At 37.1% G+C, this 18,318-nt stretch overlaps 1 protein-coding gene across 1 annotated transcript; it reads right to left on the reverse strand.

The window, feature by feature from the left end:
• Positions 1-1,799: 1,799 nt before the first annotated feature.
• Positions 1,800-17,625, reverse strand: cd5 (CD5 molecule). Its single transcript, XM_079372523.1, has 6 exons — positions 17,118-17,625; positions 7,088-7,495; positions 5,990-6,115; positions 4,944-4,994; positions 4,755-4,820; positions 1,800-2,903 (listed from the first exon to the last, which is right to left on the reverse strand). The coding sequence occupies exons 1-6, from the start codon at positions 17,167-17,169 to the stop codon at positions 2,833-2,835; spliced, it is 774 nt and encodes a 257-aa protein (XP_079228649.1). The 5' UTR covers positions 17,170-17,625; the 3' UTR covers positions 1,800-2,832.
• Between the last annotated feature and the right edge of the window lie 693 nt (positions 17,626-18,318).

Below are 18,318 nucleotides of genomic sequence, written 5' to 3' on the forward strand. Positions count from 1 at the left end.
GGTAATGAACCAGGAAACACCAATGACATTTTATGGGACGTTTTTTTTCTCTGGCATAAAAGACTAAAGGTGAATGTTACGTTCCCCGGATTGCGAGGGGATGTGGCGAAGCAACAAATAACAATAAACCCAGAATGAAAAGGTAGAGACCAGAATTTAGTCAAAATTTGTAAATCTGTCAGATGATAGGTGGAGCACCTGTGAGCCACTCAAGGAAAACAGGAAGAAGGGAGACATCACCGGACAACACACCACAGCCTATAACAGTGAATATTCATGTAACATAAACAGATTCACTACATGCAAACAGATGTACCGATCTTTAGCTGTATGCTGCAGTATGGATCTAAAGCTCAATATGATACAGAAAATATCTGTCAAGAGAGTAGTAAACAGAACAATAAGATGTCAGTGTCAACAAAAATATTTGAAAAATTAAATGTTAACTAAAAATACTTTGTATGAGTGGACTTTCATGGTGACAGAAATCATCAAACAGATGAAAAGAAAGAACGGCAGCTTCTCCTTATGTAAATGAAATGTTTTGGGTAAATTATGACATTTTGAAGACATGAAGCAGAGGTTTGTGAGAGTTTATGACTATTACTTAGAGTTCAAAGAGTGTTAGGACTCTTTCCAAAAATGAGCCAAAACAATTGAAGAAAACTGTATGATGATCTGTATGATTATCTATGGGTTTCTGTATAAAAGTGATTTAATTTCTAAATGAGTTTGTGTGTTTAGGGTTTTCATTTCATGTGACCTCCTGCTGCTCCACACAGAACCGCTCACACTCATAATCCCACAGGAAACCCTTGCTCCAAACGTTTAGCTGCTGCAGCTCCATGGTTACTCTGCAGATATTTATTTTCTGTCTGTGCTGTTTGCTCTCTGTTTGTGTGTCAGTGTGTGGAGATCAGACAGGAACCTGCAAAAAATTGTCAAATATTAAGTTATTGAACCTTCATGTTCTTCTCCAGACACTGCAGAGCCGTAATAAATCACTATTATTTGACCATTTTTCTCCAGTTTATTTTTCATCTTGCTTCTTTAACTTGTAAAACATCTTCACCAGTCTCTGACTCTAAATCATCCATTTTCCCGCTCCTCTACTCTGTATAATCCCCCTCTGTAATCTGCAGTCAGCTGTCATTGTTTCTGTGCCGGACATTTTCAACGAGGCCAGATTATCATCTCATACCGTGACCTGAGCACAGAGGGATATGGTACAATACACCCACTCATACACACACACACACGCACGCACACACACACACACACACACACACACACACACTCAGGCAGTGAACATCAAACACACAAAAGTCCACACACCATCCTAGAAAACAAGTTAACACAAATGTGGCTGTCTAGAATTGACAAAAACGCACTGACAGTGAAAGAAACAGCAAACTCCCCCTGTGTGTGTTAGATCCCAATTTAAGTTAAAGCACATTTTTAGGTCACTGGTTCAGGTTCAGTCTCTGTGTGCAGTGCTGCCCCCTACAGGTTGAAGGTGAGAGGCAACAGAAGACATGATTTCCAGCTCCTCTCTAAATCAAACAGAGCCTCTGATTAAAACTGGCTCAACACAGAATGAATCTGCAGCCATATTTTAATCAATTCAGATTCTCTGCATGCAGGAGGGGGGGGGGGGGGGGGGGGGGGGGGGGGGGCTGAAAGGAAGATGAGACAAGGAGACATAGAGGAGGAGTAAAGGAGGCAAAGATAAGCTGTAGACGACAGAAATAAAACAAACAGGAAAAGGTTTGACGGAAGAGGAAACCACATGCTGCACTTAGAAACCACCTCCTCTTCCTTCAACCTCATCGACACCTTCCAATCAAAACCCTCAAAGACAATAAAATAGGTTAAACTCAGATCTTTTTGACAGTCATTCAGTGCAAAGGAGTTTGTTTATTTTACTACACACCTGTCTGATGAAACTGATGCATGCCTGTTTATTTTCTCCTACTTTATTTAAGCCTATAAAAGTACACTTACAAAATAAAGTTAAAAATCAGTACCACATTAAAAAGGTTGTATGAGCAGTATGATGCAGACATAAACAACAAGTTGTCACTGACACATGATCTAACACACTGTGCCATGCCAAGGACGCCCGTATAGCATATTGCGGGGACCTCCCCCCTCCCCCCAGTGGCAGATTCAGGAGATGACCATTTTGGATCCGATTTGCCTCTCGAGTGGCCACTCCAATATCCTAAACTGTGATTGGTGATGTGGCAGAGGTGGGATTTATGTTACGATAAACTATTTGCCACTTTGAGAAGTGTCAAAAACGGTTTTAAACTATATCTGTTTGACATATTTATGTTTTGATTTAAGCCGATATGACAAGTGGTGGCAGAAAGGGGGAAATAATAGTTACTTGTTTTTACACACAAACTCTTGACCAGCCCTGCAGGTCAGTGCCCCAGTTGAGCCACATTTTAAAAAAGAGTTGTTTAATGATACTGCAATTTATCTTAATTCTGATTTGCTAGAGTGGTTGTTTTTATTTTTTTATTGAAAGATTGACAAACAGGATATATATATATATATATATATATTTTTTTTTTTTTCAATTATTAGTTAATTGTCTTATTGTATGTTGTTAGTCATTTTATTTCCACCCTGGTGACCCCATAATGACTCCTCAGACAGTCAGGAGCCTTACTTTAAAAAAAAAACAAATCTTAGATAAGGTCTTAGTATGCGACTCCTTGGCAGTGCACAAAGATTTAACCCAGAAATAATCCTGTATTAAAGCACACAAACAGAGGATGATGATGATGATGATGATGATGAAGATGATGATGATGAAGATGGTCAGAAGGTGTAGCCACTGTTCCTGTTGGATGACGGTTCTCTGCTGTCATTGACTGTCAGCCTCTCCAGAGCTGATAAAACAGAGATAAAAACGGACTTCTTGTAAAAATACACATTTACACAAATAACATATAAATACAGTATTTCTGCAACTACAGACTTTGACCAAGCAACTATTTAAAAATCTGACTTGTGATGCTTCATATGAACATGAAGAAAGTGATTACTGTAAACTAAAAAAATGTAACAGGAAAATAAACACACACACACTAATGTGTGTTAATATTAATATTGGTGTTAATATTACGACGAGACTACAAGAAACATCCTATCTAATATAAATATTGGTGTTATTGATGTATTGTGCAATGATTTAATGTGCAATAAAGTAAAGTTTGATTGGAGATGTGCTCCTTATTAATGTGCAGAATCATTATGTGCTATAGCAGTGGTGTCCAAACTGCTATAGTTTGGACACCACTGAAATATGCCATCTGATGAGGCCTGGGGCCAAAATCTTCTGATTCTTCGAACAAAGTCAAGGGCCACAAATGGCCCCCGGGCCGCACTTTGGACACCCCTGTGCTATAGTAATAATGGGGAAAATAGAACAACAGTAAAGGCAAATATGGTTATGTGCGATAACTATCTGTGAAAAGATAACGATGTGCAAAATAACAGGTGTGCCATAACAAAATGTTAAACGAGGTGATGTGAAGCAATGAAATGTGCAAGAATGTAACAAGCAATATTCAAATGTGCAATAAAGTTATGTTCTGCATTCTTAAGATTTTTAACATTTTTCTATTCAACCTTTCCATCAAAAAAATGTTCTGAAGCTCTTATATCTTTTACATTTGGTAAGGCCGACTCTATAAGAACAACTTATCTAAACTTCAAGGTACCTGTTTGGTCCTGTTCCAATGCGAATGGCAACAAACGTGTATTCTGTTACGTTCCATTCTATTCTGTTCTATTCTATACTCTGGCACAGGAATGAGCCCTAGAACCCGAAAGTGAGTTCGCATTTTAGCGCCATGGGTTCACAACTCTAAAAGTCAATGTGGATTTTGAATGTGTTTGTGCCTGAAATAAGGTCTGTAGTTAACACAAGCTCAAGAGATGTTGAGGTTTTGTGATAAATGTTGAGATAAACTACGTTAGCTAAGACTCCCACTAATACATTTTTTACGCGTACTTAAAACGGCGGTTGCTAACAAGTGACTAAATGAGACTACAGTGGTTGTCATGGAGATATTAAATGTCAGCACGCCGGAAACCCTCTTACTAATTTGCCTTACAGCCTCTGGTCATGATTTTCAGTGCTCTTGCGAATATTAAGTTAATAAACAACTTATTAAGCTATGGTTTTGCTTGCTTGTCAAAACCACTGATTATATCGATGAAGCATAACAGTAACAGTTTGCTTGTAGCATAATGTTTGCTTTTTACTTCTCTCGGCTGCATTAACGCTTCAAACTTCACGTCAAACTTCAATGTCAAACTTCATCTGTAAAGATTATCCTGCTAAACAAAACAGTTAAACATCAGAAACGAGAACGGCCCATAGACAAATTTTCATTCGAACTTCCGGGTTGGCCTACAAAAATACATCATCACTTTTCTAATTCTAATCTATTCTATTCCAATTCTATTTTTTTCTGTTCCATTCTATTTAATTCTTTTCTATTCTAGGGATCTAAACATCACTTGTGTTTTTGTCACACTACTGTGATTTTAATGTTGAGATAAGTAACAAAAAAGCTCATGCCATTTACACATCAGAGATTAAATAGCATTATAGAAACATTACCATACAGTACATTAGTATAGTTTACATGTGTAATAATAATTTAAATTAGGTATGTTTTAGTTCCTGTAGTTGCAGAAAAACATCAATGCATGAATGATGTCATAATCACCAGGGTAGGACATTCTCATCTCTCTGTCCGTGCTTTGAGCGACGCTTTTTCCTCGATGGTACGACACTAACAGATACAGACACAAGAGTCACACGTTAAAAACATAAATAAATATAGTCTCAGGTTAACACTTAAAACTACACAAAGAGTGTGTGTGTGTAAAAGTGTTAGTGTGAGCATGATACACACCGCTGTGACTCTGTGTCGGTCCTATCCAGCGGTTCTGTCTCCTGTCTGAAACTGAAGAACATGAAACAAAGCAGACACATGAAAACACGGCAGAGACCATTCATATATTCTTATTATGAGTCTGTAATGTTGTTAAAAATGAAGCCAACACCAAAGTGCCAACAACTGCAGTGTCTACTAGAGGCGTACTCATGCAGGGAGTTGTGTAGAATTAGGGGAGTGGCCTCTTTGAGCAACAGGAGGGAGATGTCACCTCAGATATTTTTACCTCTGGAAGAATCAAGAAAGAGGCATCACTCTGTCAATCGTTTTTGGTGTCAGATGAGATTTCGCGTGTTGAGTCAAATGAAGCTGTAGTTTGTGTGTTTGAGCCTTTTGGAGATTTGTTCAAATAATCCATCTTGCGGTGCGCTTGGTTCTGACAGTCCAATAAGTCTGAGCTCCACTATTCACAACCATCTCATTTTCATGTTAGCAACAATTAGCAGCTTTCTGTGTCTGTGAGAACTACACTGACTGACAACACCTTGTGTTTGACATACTTTTTTTTTTTTTTGTCAGACCGTGCAAGACGTCGTGATTGTTGTTGAGTCTGCACTACAGTGATGACAGGTGTGACTCTTATTTAAGTTACTCCGTCCACTAGTTCTAACAAACTCTCTGAGCTGATCGAGAAAGGATGATTCAATCTAATTATGTGAATCAAGATGGCTAACCAGCTGCTCGTGAATCTGCCACAGATACAGACTGTTTGGATTTCAGTACTTTTTTTTGCACTTTATCTTTGCTCTGAACCAGCAATAAAGACCCAATCAGACTCACTATGGGGGGGCGGCTCCTGTCCCCTGCCCATCTGTGAATCACATACTGATGCTGTTCTTGAGATTTTTTCATTTGTCTCTTCAGGATAACGACTTTATCTGTATTTTGTTCAAATAATCTTTAATCTTAAGAGCCTTAATGATCTGATATTCAGGTCAGTAAGTATTGATGTGTGTGTGTGTGTGTGTGTGTGTTTGTGTGTGTGTGTGTGTGTGTGGTCTCACGTCGGCTCTGCAGAGCTTTGACAGTCGGTTTGGTGAAGCGGATCAGGATGAGGACGAGCAGCAAGCAGCAGAACAGAGCCGTCACCACTTTGTAGGCCTTCAGCTGACCCTGTACATCTGTCTGAGCTACAAGCACACACACACACACACACAGCACACACACACACACACACACACACACACACACACACACACTTGTTAATTTTTTTTCTTGTAAATTACAAAGTGACTTTGCTCTGGATCACTGTATTGGTATGAACCTACAAATGAAACAGATTTTCTTGTGATTTAAAACATCAACAGGTCATTATTTTGCTGTAGATACTGTAAAGGTCTCAAGTCTGCTGGCAGCTGCATACAGCTTTATTATGTTGTTTTTAAATCAATTTAAAAGACTTCACTCTTTCCAAAAGAAAGCTAAGCTGTCCGTTCTCCTTACATTATGTTTATGAAGTCAGTTTTATGTTGGTTTTGAATGTTTATGTTTGCTGAGGAAGATCACAGCATTAAACATTAAAGTCCTCCTGTAATTATCTGGATATTATCTGGAGTGCATAAGTGGCTTAAATCACAATAAGCAACACTTCTAATAAACTATAAATAACTAAATATTTACACACCAGTGGTAATTACAGAAGAGTAACTACGGACCACACGTTGTTAAATAACCTCTTTAGATTGCAGGTTCGCAATTAACCTGCCCTGACTCCGCCCTCAATCTGCCCTCAATCCGTCATCAGTCTATACCTTTGCTCCGTCCTGCCTCGGCTGTTAATCTGCTCTCACATCATCCTAAGTCTGCCTTTACCTCACTCGTACCTCAAATTGCCCCTCTTCACTTAATCCGCCCTCACTGTGCTCTAAATCTGCCCACACTTCTCCATCCTCACTCTTTGGTCCTCACTCCGACTTTATTCTGCTCTCTCTCTTTCTTTCAACACTTCGTGCAATCACACACTGAGACACAAATCTAAAACCCTGTTGATGGTTTCATTCAGAAGTAGAAAGGTTGAGTGACAGTGGAGATTCATAATGGTGCTCTTGCAAACCTGCAATGTGAAATGGGCTTGCATGCATGTGTGTGAGATATGAACCTACGTGTACACTGCAGCATCAGACTTTCACAGCTCTTCCCCGCTTCTGGCACTGTGATGTCATAACCATTAGGTATCTTGGTATTGCTCGTCTTCCAGCGTGGCGGTCCCTCGCACCCACTCCGACGCTCACACGGTGAGCTCAGCAGAGTCTTAACGCGGGCCAGACTGCTGTGACAGAGGTGGGAGGAGGAGGAGGTAGGGAGGAGCAACAGGACCACCTCTCCTCCACAGTCACTCGTCCAGTTGACTGAGAGGAGGCCCAGAGAGGGAGCAGAGGGAGCAGAGGAGGACTTGGGGGTGGTGGAGGGGGATGTGGGGACAGTGTTGAGACAGGGACAGTTGTTATTGCTGATGGTCGAATCGGTCGGGGGTGAGCTGTTAGTGGAGTTTGTTGTTTGTGTGGCAGCGTCTGAAAGGTGTCACATAAAAAGATAGAAGCAATGTTAGAACCATGAAGCCGTGTGAAAACTTCAGTAACATAGGCTCCATATGGGGGCTACTCAAGGCCCCTGTGAAGGGAGGGATGTTTCTCAACTCTTTCTCATGATTCCAATGCCAAACAAGATGAATTTATTTACACGTTATAGAAAACACAAAGTTAAGACTCATTTAAAGTTGTAACAACATCAGATCTTTAAACTTCACCATAATTCTAGTCAACGTCTAATATAGATACCTGTTTGATACCATGGCAACAACAACAAAATATATCAAACTACTGCACATTGTCTCATTTGTGCGAACACATTTAAAACATCTCTGTAAGGTAACTCGTCCAAACGTTTTCTATAACACTCCCAAAACGTTTGTATCGTGTTCAGGAGTTAGTTTGCATCTTTGGATGTATTTATTCTTCTCTTATGCACCTTTCTTAAGAAACAATGTTTATTTCAACATTCGTACAGAATTTTACATTGAAGTTTAATTTGGATGTTTTATTTGGTGTCCATCTAAAAGATTTCAAAAGTTTAGATTTTGCTCTTTTAAAGTTTTTAACTTTTTGATACTATTAATCATTATAACAATGATTAAGATAATCTGATACATGCAGTATTGAAAAAGTCTCAAAGTATAGAAAAGTTTGACAACATCACAACAAACGTAAAAAAGAAGAAATGATTTTATGATAAAGCTGTGGGCGTCATCTTCTGCATGAAAACTGTGAGTAAATGACGCGTCTGACATCTTTACAACTCGTCTGACACTTTATTAAAAAATTAAACGCATCGCTGCGACTCGGACTCGAACACAGTCTGAGTGTATCTCAACTTTTATTTTATAACCGCTCCGTCACTTTTCAAAATGTGCTTGTGTTTCTGTGACGACCACAAACTGGTTTCACTTCAGATCTGATCGGACGACGGCCCCACATTCACAGGATGAATCTAAAGTTTCTACAAACACACAAACTGTATTCAGCCTGACAACACATTAACCAAAATATACGATTACTGTGTTCAAAGGAAGTACTGTAAAGATTTAAAGATGGTTTTCTAACCAGCATAAAAAGAAATATTGAGGAATATTCAAACAGAAAACATTAAAATAATCACTTCCACATATTGGATTTATTTTCTGTTAACAGTAAACATTTTTACCAACCTTTTCATGAAGTCAGGGTAATTCTCACCTGTCATGTCTAAAGTTAATGCAGGGAGTTTTATTTATTAAAATTATTTTGTTGTTTGGATGGTTTTAATTACAGTTTTATTCTTTAAGAAAAACTTAACGACTTCATCTAATAATTAGTCATTCTGTGTGGTGTCTCATTTTACAACAATTAATCAGAGGTTAACTTTTAGTTTTCATTAAACACACAAAAAAATATTACTTTTTTAAAATTATTTTCTTTGATCTAAAATGAAAAAAAAAAGAAGTTTATAGGCGAGATACATTTTCTTTCTTCCCCAAATATTCCACAGATTGTGAATGTGATCAGATTTAGTAAACGCTGCTGGACAGGACTGCTGCTAACAAAGTCTCATTATTGACAATAAAGAGCATCTAAGGATCTGTACGTCCAGATACAAGTAAGATAGACGTTATAAGAAATGTCACTTTTTTAATGAAGACATTTGTAAAGAGGAATAAGAAGAATACAGATGGTTTTAACACATACAGTATTGTTGATGTAAAAAAATCATGATCATCCAGAAATTAAGCACATTAAAAATGTTTTATACTCGTATACAAATATTAACCGTTTAAGTTAAGAAGGAAATAAGAACCAGCACTGCTGTCTGAAGGAGGTCCCTTTTCATGGAGTTACATGTAAAATATAATCAACTGAGTTATCATTTGGTTATCACTGTTTTAATTATATCTTTTATTTTTAGCATTTTATCACAAAAAACTTAATTAATCCCGTGGGGAAATTTGGTTGTTACCGTTTATCTTAACACACTTATCACACGCAGTAGGAAATATAGAAATAATTTAAGGATGTAAAAATTAAATAGAATTGAAGAAGTACATGTGAATCAATCATCTCCTTTTTTTAACGCTTTTATAATACTTTGTAATACTTAGATTTGCAATATGTAATAGTTTTTGACAATACGAATATTAGAAACACAATTAGGAAAGCAGTCCAAAATGTTATTTGCGAGTTCGACGCTGAAGAAAAGTGTCTGCTCAAAATGTTCATGTGGAAATTAAAAATACAGTTTTGGAGCGCTGTCATGATCGTTTCTCTTGTAGTCTCATCGTTCAGAATTCAACACTCTGTTGTTTTCGTTGAAAGCAAGTTGAGCCTGTTTTCTTGTTCACTAATACGTCATATCACCAGATTATGTAAATAAAACTCAAGAAAATCATAAAATATGTTAAATGTTGTCATGGATCAAAATGTAAAGCTGCGTTTTCATCGCTTATTAAACACATTTTTTAGCTCATTCCTGATGAACCAAATAAGATTTAAGATGAAGATCAAATAAAACAGAATTATAAGAAGCAATAATCTCCTGCAGGAGGTTAGTTCACGTTGCGTTATTTGGAATAATATTAGTTTTATGTACAGTTTATAAAAACAACAGATTTTTCTAATATTCAAACTGCAGTTTAGAAAGTTACGTCCATTTAAAGTAAAGAAAATACTTTAAAAGTTCTACTTACTCCTTGAGACCCAGTGATGCGTGTGTGTGTGTGTGTGTGTGTGTGTGTGCTTGTCTTTGTATACTTGTGTGGACCAACACTTGACAGACAGCTCATGTTGTGAGGACTTTCTCATTTGTGTGGATTTTTTGCAAAGTCTCCCAAGTAAAAGCAGAAAGACGTATCTTTTGTTTTAAATCTGCATAAATGTCACGTCTCACGCTGTGTGGATGTAAGCCGGGGTGTGTTTCGGTGTGTGTGTGTGTGTTTGTGAGTATTTTTGAGGTTGGATTCCCGTCAGCGGTACATTTTTCAGTCGTTTAAATAAACCGTGTCACACAGAATTTGCATTTCTCTGGTTGGCTCATAAAAAACGTTTGGTTTCGGTTTACGGAGAAAAATTTTAAAAAGTCAGAACTTTACATATCGACATACGCTCGTCAACACACAGAGATATATTTCAGTCAATATTTTCATATTCAAAATTATGAAATGAAATGAGAATTTTTTCAGAATCCTTAATAAATGGAGGTTTTAAATCCTTGTTTATTAGTTTATTTAACGTTTAATTTATGTTGTGAAAGTGGTAGTCAGGTGCCTGTCTCAAAGGTCAGTATCAAAAGAATAAAAAGGAGACCACACACTTGCTCCCTTTTCGTGCATTTATTTAACGCACATCCCGCGGGATGATGTTTAAATCATATGGAATTTAACAGCATTTTAACCACCATTAGACCCATTTATTAACAGCCTGAGATGGTTCAATGCGTCCGCTCACCCGTGAAGTTACAGATTAATCAAGAAGCTTAAAAAATATGAAGGCATGGACTTTCTGCTGTTAAAGAGGAAAATGACAGAGATGCTGGACAAGGACACTTCAGTGATGATCTGAATGTAAATACTGTCAGTTGTATTATTTTCAAAGAAATGCACCATCCATGTCATTTTTCTTCACTGGCTGAAACAGACATTTCTGATTTGCAGTGTTTTTAAAATCCAATATTTTATTGTTGTTACACCTGTGTCTCTGCACTTCTTCTTATTGTCCTCTAGCTGACTTCAGTTTTCTTTTCTTACAGAATCTCAACAAAAACTATGATCCCAACAGAGTGTCGTCTTCACTGCAGACCATCGATGGTCTTTATATTCACTGATGAAGCTCTGCCTGGACTCGTAACATTAAACTGAATACATTTTATTTTCAGCACCATCATATTCTGCTAAGATGATCCCTTGTTTTAAAATTAGAAACCACTGATAATCATTTTCCTGCTGTTCTCCTAATTATCTTTACTGAAAAAAGACCGGTGAGCCAAGCAAACATTAAGGTCTGAAGGCTTGGAGCTGAACAGTGTGCGGACCTCTTTTTCCCTCCTCATTGACTTTTTATCACAGATAAAAGGAGCTCGTTTGTTTTGACTTCACTTCATTCTGGCCAAACGTTTTAAACTTTTCAAACATTTCTTTAACACGGTTTCTAAAGTGTTGATTTTATGGCATTTAGTTTTCAAAGATGTTTTAATTTTGAGTTTTTGAAATATGAGCAATGAGGATGACTCAGCGGAGAGATGATGAGAATCAAACTGATGCTGCCTGAACTGATTGTTATTGTTTCTGATGTTTATTTAAATACTTTATGTGTTATTATGTGTTAGGTTGTTTTATTGTCTCAGTGTGTCGTTCATTGTTTTATTTTGAAGTATTTTGAAAAGGAGCTCCATAAATAAAGTTTCTTTCTCTTTTTTATCTCTTATATAATAGCAATAAATTAAGAATCTACAAGCTGAACTAACATGTGACTGTTTCAACTAAATTATCTTTATTTTATTTAAATATGTCTTTATTACTGTGAATATTCATGTTTTATTTGACCTGAGACCATAATGTTGATTTTTTGATTTCTTGCCGTTTGTTTGTTCTCTGTCTTTTCTTGAAACTGGTTTCTATCTGGTTTAAAAAGACAAAGTCCCATCAGTCTTTCCTTCATTTGCTCCCTCATTTTGTTTGAATTTAGGATTTAATTGATCGCTTTAAAAACTCGCCTGAGTCTGATTTGGACGCAGCAGAGAGGCCAACATGTTGTAAACTGACTCACAGCGTCAGGTCCTGAGCTCTGGCCTTTCTTAAATCCAAATGTACACACACACACACACACACTAATGTGTGCGTTCAGCTCTGAATAAAGTGAATGTGAGCATTTCTTCATTAAGCACCTTACACCTTCCACCATCCAGCACCCTCCACTCCTTTTAGAATTTGGTCCCTGTTTGAACTTTTGTTAGGCTCTTTTTGGAGGCGTACAGCATTCACATGTGAAAATAGAAAATCCTTTTCTGAATAAACAAGATAATTATCTGGGAATTACGAGCCCCATTTTGATGAAAAAGTAAAAATCTCCTGTGCTTTTCTGAACTAACGAGATATCGGTTAATCAAACTCCACCAGAAGCTCTGATTCACAGCAAACTCTCCCAGACTGTTGAGTTTAACACCGTTTTGTTTTAGTTTGAAACCCTGAGAGATTCTTGTGTCTTTATGGCATTGATATTAGTTTGTCAACTTTTTGCAGGCAACTCAAGATGTGCCTCACTGATACAACGTGATGCTCCTGAAATGCATTCAGGCTGTCTCCGTGCTAACTCACTCTAGAGACACAAGCAACTCATAACTCAAAATTCAGAGAAGATAATCCTACAAATTCAGAAAAATATTATATATATATATATATATATATATATATATATATATATATATGTAATATATTTATTTTATTATGTGAATGCAAAACTCTTCTGTATCTTTAACAAGCGAAAGCTAAAAACACTTTATTATTATATTTGTAAAGATGTAAAATGTTACCTGACACCTCATTGGTCGCCTGTGGTCTTTTCTACAGGGTCTTATAAGGGTCAAAAAGAGTTTAAATTTGTAGAATCAAGTGTAAATGCACATTTTTTAGTTTTGCTGTAAAGCGAATCATTCTGCGCTCATGTGCAAACATTTTGCACAAGGATAATTTGAACCTGTTAATTATTTTTTTCTAGAATCATGTTGTTTTTACTTTTTAATCATATATAAAATATTTTCATCAGTTAGGTTTGAGAAAGAAACAGATACACAGAAGTCTTTTCTGTGCATGTGACCCTGAACGCACCAGCTGCCTTTCGCACACGTTTTTTCTCTGATTTTCCACATCTTATCAGTGCAAAAAGAAAAGCTTTCTTTTTACATGTTTGCTTTTTGCAAAGTAAAAAGTCTTCTGCTAATTACAAGCAACATTCTGCAGTAGACGGATGTGATGATCCTTTGAAACCTGAGATTTTGTTTGAAAAGTTTGTTGTTTTGTTGGAGACATTTTGCAGAGAATCACAGACGCTTCACCGGAGATTCAAAATGAGATGAGTCTGCATGAATAATTATCTTAGTCCTCTATTTAAAGATGCTGCCCAGTTGTTGTAAAGCTGCGTTTTCACAGTGAGGTGATACAGTGAAAGATCTGCTGAACACTGACGGACAGAAAATGTCTACTTTTCAAAGTCAAGATAGATTGTTATAGATAACACCAGTAATCAGGGAGACGGAGTCCAGTGTAATATTAGTAAAAAGGTCTGTAGAAGTAAATCACACAAACAGGAAACATATTGTTGTCACAACTCCAGAACTATTACATTTGATATGATTCGAGTAAAAAATAATATTGATGCCTGTTTGATATCACTGCAATAAGAATCAAAGTCCTCGACACATAATATCGAATAATTTCTTGCTTTTAATTTACTCAAGTTGCAGACAAACCCCTGCATAATAATCTTTGTAAAACTTACTCATTGCTTTCTCTCTTCTGTTTAGAATCTGACTAGAATTTTCTTTCAAAACAACGTGTACTTTATGACTGTAACGACTATTAAAATAACAGATTGTATTGTTTTGAAATGCGTGGTATTAAATGCCCTGTTTACACGCTGATTTCAGACAAAAACAGTAACCTTTAGAAAGTTTTGAAAAGGGTTTACAGAGTGCGAATGGCACCATCTCTGTCGCATAAACTGGTAATACGCAATTCATCTGAAAACATAGGCCCATTAGGGTTCCAGTCAATAGTCACGAGCAAGTTTGCGGACTACAACAATAATGGCGGATGTCTGACTATTTCGACTGGCATGCCTTCCGAGTCGACATTTTCTTAAAATAAACTCGCTTTGTGGTTTTGGATCGACTCGTCATCCATCTACAGACATGTTCATGCATCAACCGTTTATTAATGTTTACACCTCACAGCTCTGCAGAAAGAAGGCATGTGCACTTTGTTTCATTTGTCCCACCGTCAACAACTAGGCCTTTCATATAAACTACAGCACTTACAGGGTTTTTTGCGACTCGATGTGCACAGTAACTTTTATCAAAACAATTTTGTTAACAAAATCTACAAATGAGTATTGTTCTTACAACCTTACTGCATATTGTAGTTACCATAAAACACATTATAAATACCTCCCTTTATTAAATTCTTGCTAAATCAGCATTATTTCCCGACTCTGATCTTTGTGCACTAAACTGAAATCTTTGGTTATTTAGAAATCATCAGTACATCAACGTTTGAGGGTAACATGTTAAAGTTGTGTTCTGTGAATCTTCAGACTGACTGTTAAATTACACGAGACAAACAGCCGTACTGTAAAGTTTGGCACCTGTTGACCTCAGAAATCAATCATGTCAGCTCGTGTAATGTTTCATCTGGAACGATAATCAAGGCCAGAGCTGGGACGCCTCACAACATCCCGACACTAAGTCTATTGTTTGTTATTTCTTTCTCCTTCTATGATGTGTTGAGGTAGTCAGGATTATTACAGTGAATATGAACATAAAAAAAATTGCAAAGCGGAAGATGAATGATGTTGATGCTTCTAGAACTAAATAATTAAATTTTTTCCGTAGTCTTTTTTCTGGGCTTCATCTGGCCCAGCGCTTCTTGCATAAAGACAAAAAGACCGAGTTGTCTGACCTTCTTTCAGAGTCCTTGTATTTGTATTAACGTGATTCAAAAGATGAATTATTCATGTATCTGCAGTGGTGGGAGCAACACGTTACTCTGACTCTACTATTTTGTGGTAACTACTAGTGTATCTAGAAATACTCGTTATTTGTTACTTTAATTCAAGTAGTTAAAGTTTATTGATTGGTGATGCGCTGGGTGAGGTCATGCTAACGTCAGTACAATAGCATCCCGCGTCAAACAACAAGAATAAAGTGCTCTGTAGTCGATGCCTGCTCAACACACTGTGAGTGTTGGACTGTGTGGCATTGCAGATTCTGCTTACTGCCCACTTCTTTGCTCTGTAAATTTTAATTTCCCATGCAAACAGGATGACATGTGGTGCTCTTGTATCGACGAGCTCTAACTGTCTGCTCTAGCGACAGGAATGAAAATAGTTGTACGTTTTTTCTTGCTACTGTAACTTCTGCTAAAAATGCTACACTCATGATGGATCAACGTCTGGTCTTTGTGATACAGCAATATGTAAGTCTTTAAAACTGCTATTTGGAAAGTGTCTCAAGATTTAACTTGTTGTGAATCGGCACTACACAAATAATGCTTGATTGTTGGAAATGGGGCCTCAGAGCAAAAATGGTAGGTCGGCTTACAAGCTGTTACGACACTCGTGTAGGAAACAAAAAATGAAGCTGATTTTGTGGCTGTTGCTCGCTGGCGTTGCATGCTGTTTGGGCACAGCTGGACTAAACAGACTGATTGTCAAGTATGTTGTTGATGACACGCTTCATATCAACTGTTCTTCAGAGAACTAATTAACAACATACGTACATGTTAAAAATGGCTCCAATGTGATAAGAACGTCCTCTCATACTGTGACTGCATATAATAATGTGAACATAAATGTGAGTATTGATTAACAAAAAAAAAAGCTGAAGTTACTTCCCCAAGTAACTAGTTACTTTTTTTTTTAAACACAGATAGGAATGTTTTAGTAAATAGTACCTGTAACTACTTTTGCTACTTTATGATTTTCAGTAACTGGTTGTTTGTAAATCTTTCCTAAAGTCTTGTTTCACACGATGCTCCATGTTCCTCTTTTTGACTCTTCAACAGATCTTTCATTTTAACCTACAGGCTAAACATACACTTCTAATATAATGTCCCTTCAGTTTGTGACTATATACTGGTTACATCGTCACTTCATTCTCCTAATCTCAGATATTTTGACTCTCATGTGGTGCTGACACTTAGAACTCAGAAAAACACGAGAAAATGTTTTCTCGTGTTTCAGTTGAAGAATCATGTCTGTTTTTGTTTGCAGGTTAGCTTGAAGTTAGCTTTAGCAATCTGAGCTAACACCAAGCCTCAGTTTGAACTTCACCGCTCAATTGAAGAGTTTACATGTGAACTTGGACGACACATTTATTTTGCTCAAATGGATCTCATTTGTTGTTGCTGTTACTTTTGTTTTCTGTAAGTGCTTTTTGCTTCTGCAAATAAAACGTTAATGCTCTTTAGTTTGTCATGAATTTTAAACCAATTATGGTTCTAGTACAAAAAAAGAAAAGAAATGACATTGATAACCTTTTTGAACAAAAATAAAAGTCCTAAGTATTGACTATTGGTACCCATAGAAGAAGAGGGCGAAGCTAAAGTAGAGCGAAACCGGCTTTGCCCACTCCTCGAAACGTTGCAAGCATACTTTTGGAATTGAGACAGTTTTGAAAAGTTTGCTGTAGATTAATTCCCCTCCTGCACTGCTGTTTTATGAAACAGATTAGTTTGGGTACTTTTTGACGTAATCGATTTTTAAATATCAGAGAATGTATCGTTTTAAAGACCTGGTATCAGAAAGTATTAAAGTGTTAAAAATTCCAGCAGCCTGTCGTAAGTCTCACCCATGTTATAAGGTTTAAGCAGTATTAAATAAATGAATGTTTACCTACCAGTAGACATGAGCAAAAGAGAAATGGTCAGAACAGCCCTGAGATCCATCATCACAGTGAATGACAGGTGGAAAAACACAGAGAGAGAGAGAGATGAGAGGAAGACTCCTCCTGCACAAAGTGTGCAGACAGAGGAAACATTGCAGAGGAGTTATACTGTGAATCAGTTCATCCTGCTGCATGCTGCACACCTCTCTGCACATTTCCTCCCTTCAAAGAGCTGCTGCACTGGGCGAGCAAGAGAGAGAGAGAGCGGGGAAAAATTGTTGATGATAAGAGGGGAGGAAGAGGTGGGAGGAAGAGGTGAAGGAAGAGTTACTTTATTCATCTTTTCTAAAATCATGTTTGTGAGTCAAAACTTCAAAACAAATCTGAGACATCAGTGTTTTAACACAGGAGGAAAAAAATATAATCTGCTGGACTTAATACTGTTTGAATCTAAATAAAAAAAACACGTTACTGTTCTTGTTACTGCACAATTCAATAGAAATAAAATAATTTATTCAATAAAAACAATTGTTATTGTATCTGTTCACTCCCATGTTAGTTTGAGCTAAAGTTCAAAGCAACAATCTGTGACTTTTCCATCCCAACAATTCTTGTTTTAAAGTGCATCTAATAGAAACATGGCGTCTGTCCCATGTCCGGCTTACCTGCTCTCAGCGCTGTGTACGTTTGGCAGCGGGCCAAACCAACAAGACAAGTGTCTTTGTACTTTATGACACGAGCTCATATCAGTTACTAAACAGACGAAAGGAAGAGGAGGGTGACGAAGTTTAAAAGAGAGAGTGGCAGACTTAGAAGCAGAGTGTACATCCCTGCATTTAATCATTTTAGACTTTATCATTATCGGTGTCAGCACAGCTTCACTAGCAGAAAGTCGTCTAACCTAAGTTAGCACTCAGGTTAATACAAATAAATAAATCTATCTGACACCAGAGGTTGTCTCTTTCCACTCTTCACGTTATAAATGAGCCTCTCCAGTGAAGCCAGTTAGGCTCAACCTATGGATGAAAACACATCAATACTTAACATGCTGACAAGTTGTAGCAAAATCCAGTAATATTACAGTCAGTCGACATGTTTGTTAGGAATAAATCTGATATTGATTTATCAGCCGATATCTTTCTTAGATCTATGAAATCTTTAGATAGAGTATTTTCAAACACTTGTGGAAAAGATGTACAGTAAAGTTGAGATG

This window comes from Symphodus melops (assembly GCF_947650265.1).
Source record: "Symphodus melops genome assembly, chromosome: 2".
In the NCBI taxonomy this organism is placed as follows: Eukaryota; Metazoa; Chordata; class Actinopteri; order Labriformes; family Labridae; genus Symphodus; species Symphodus melops.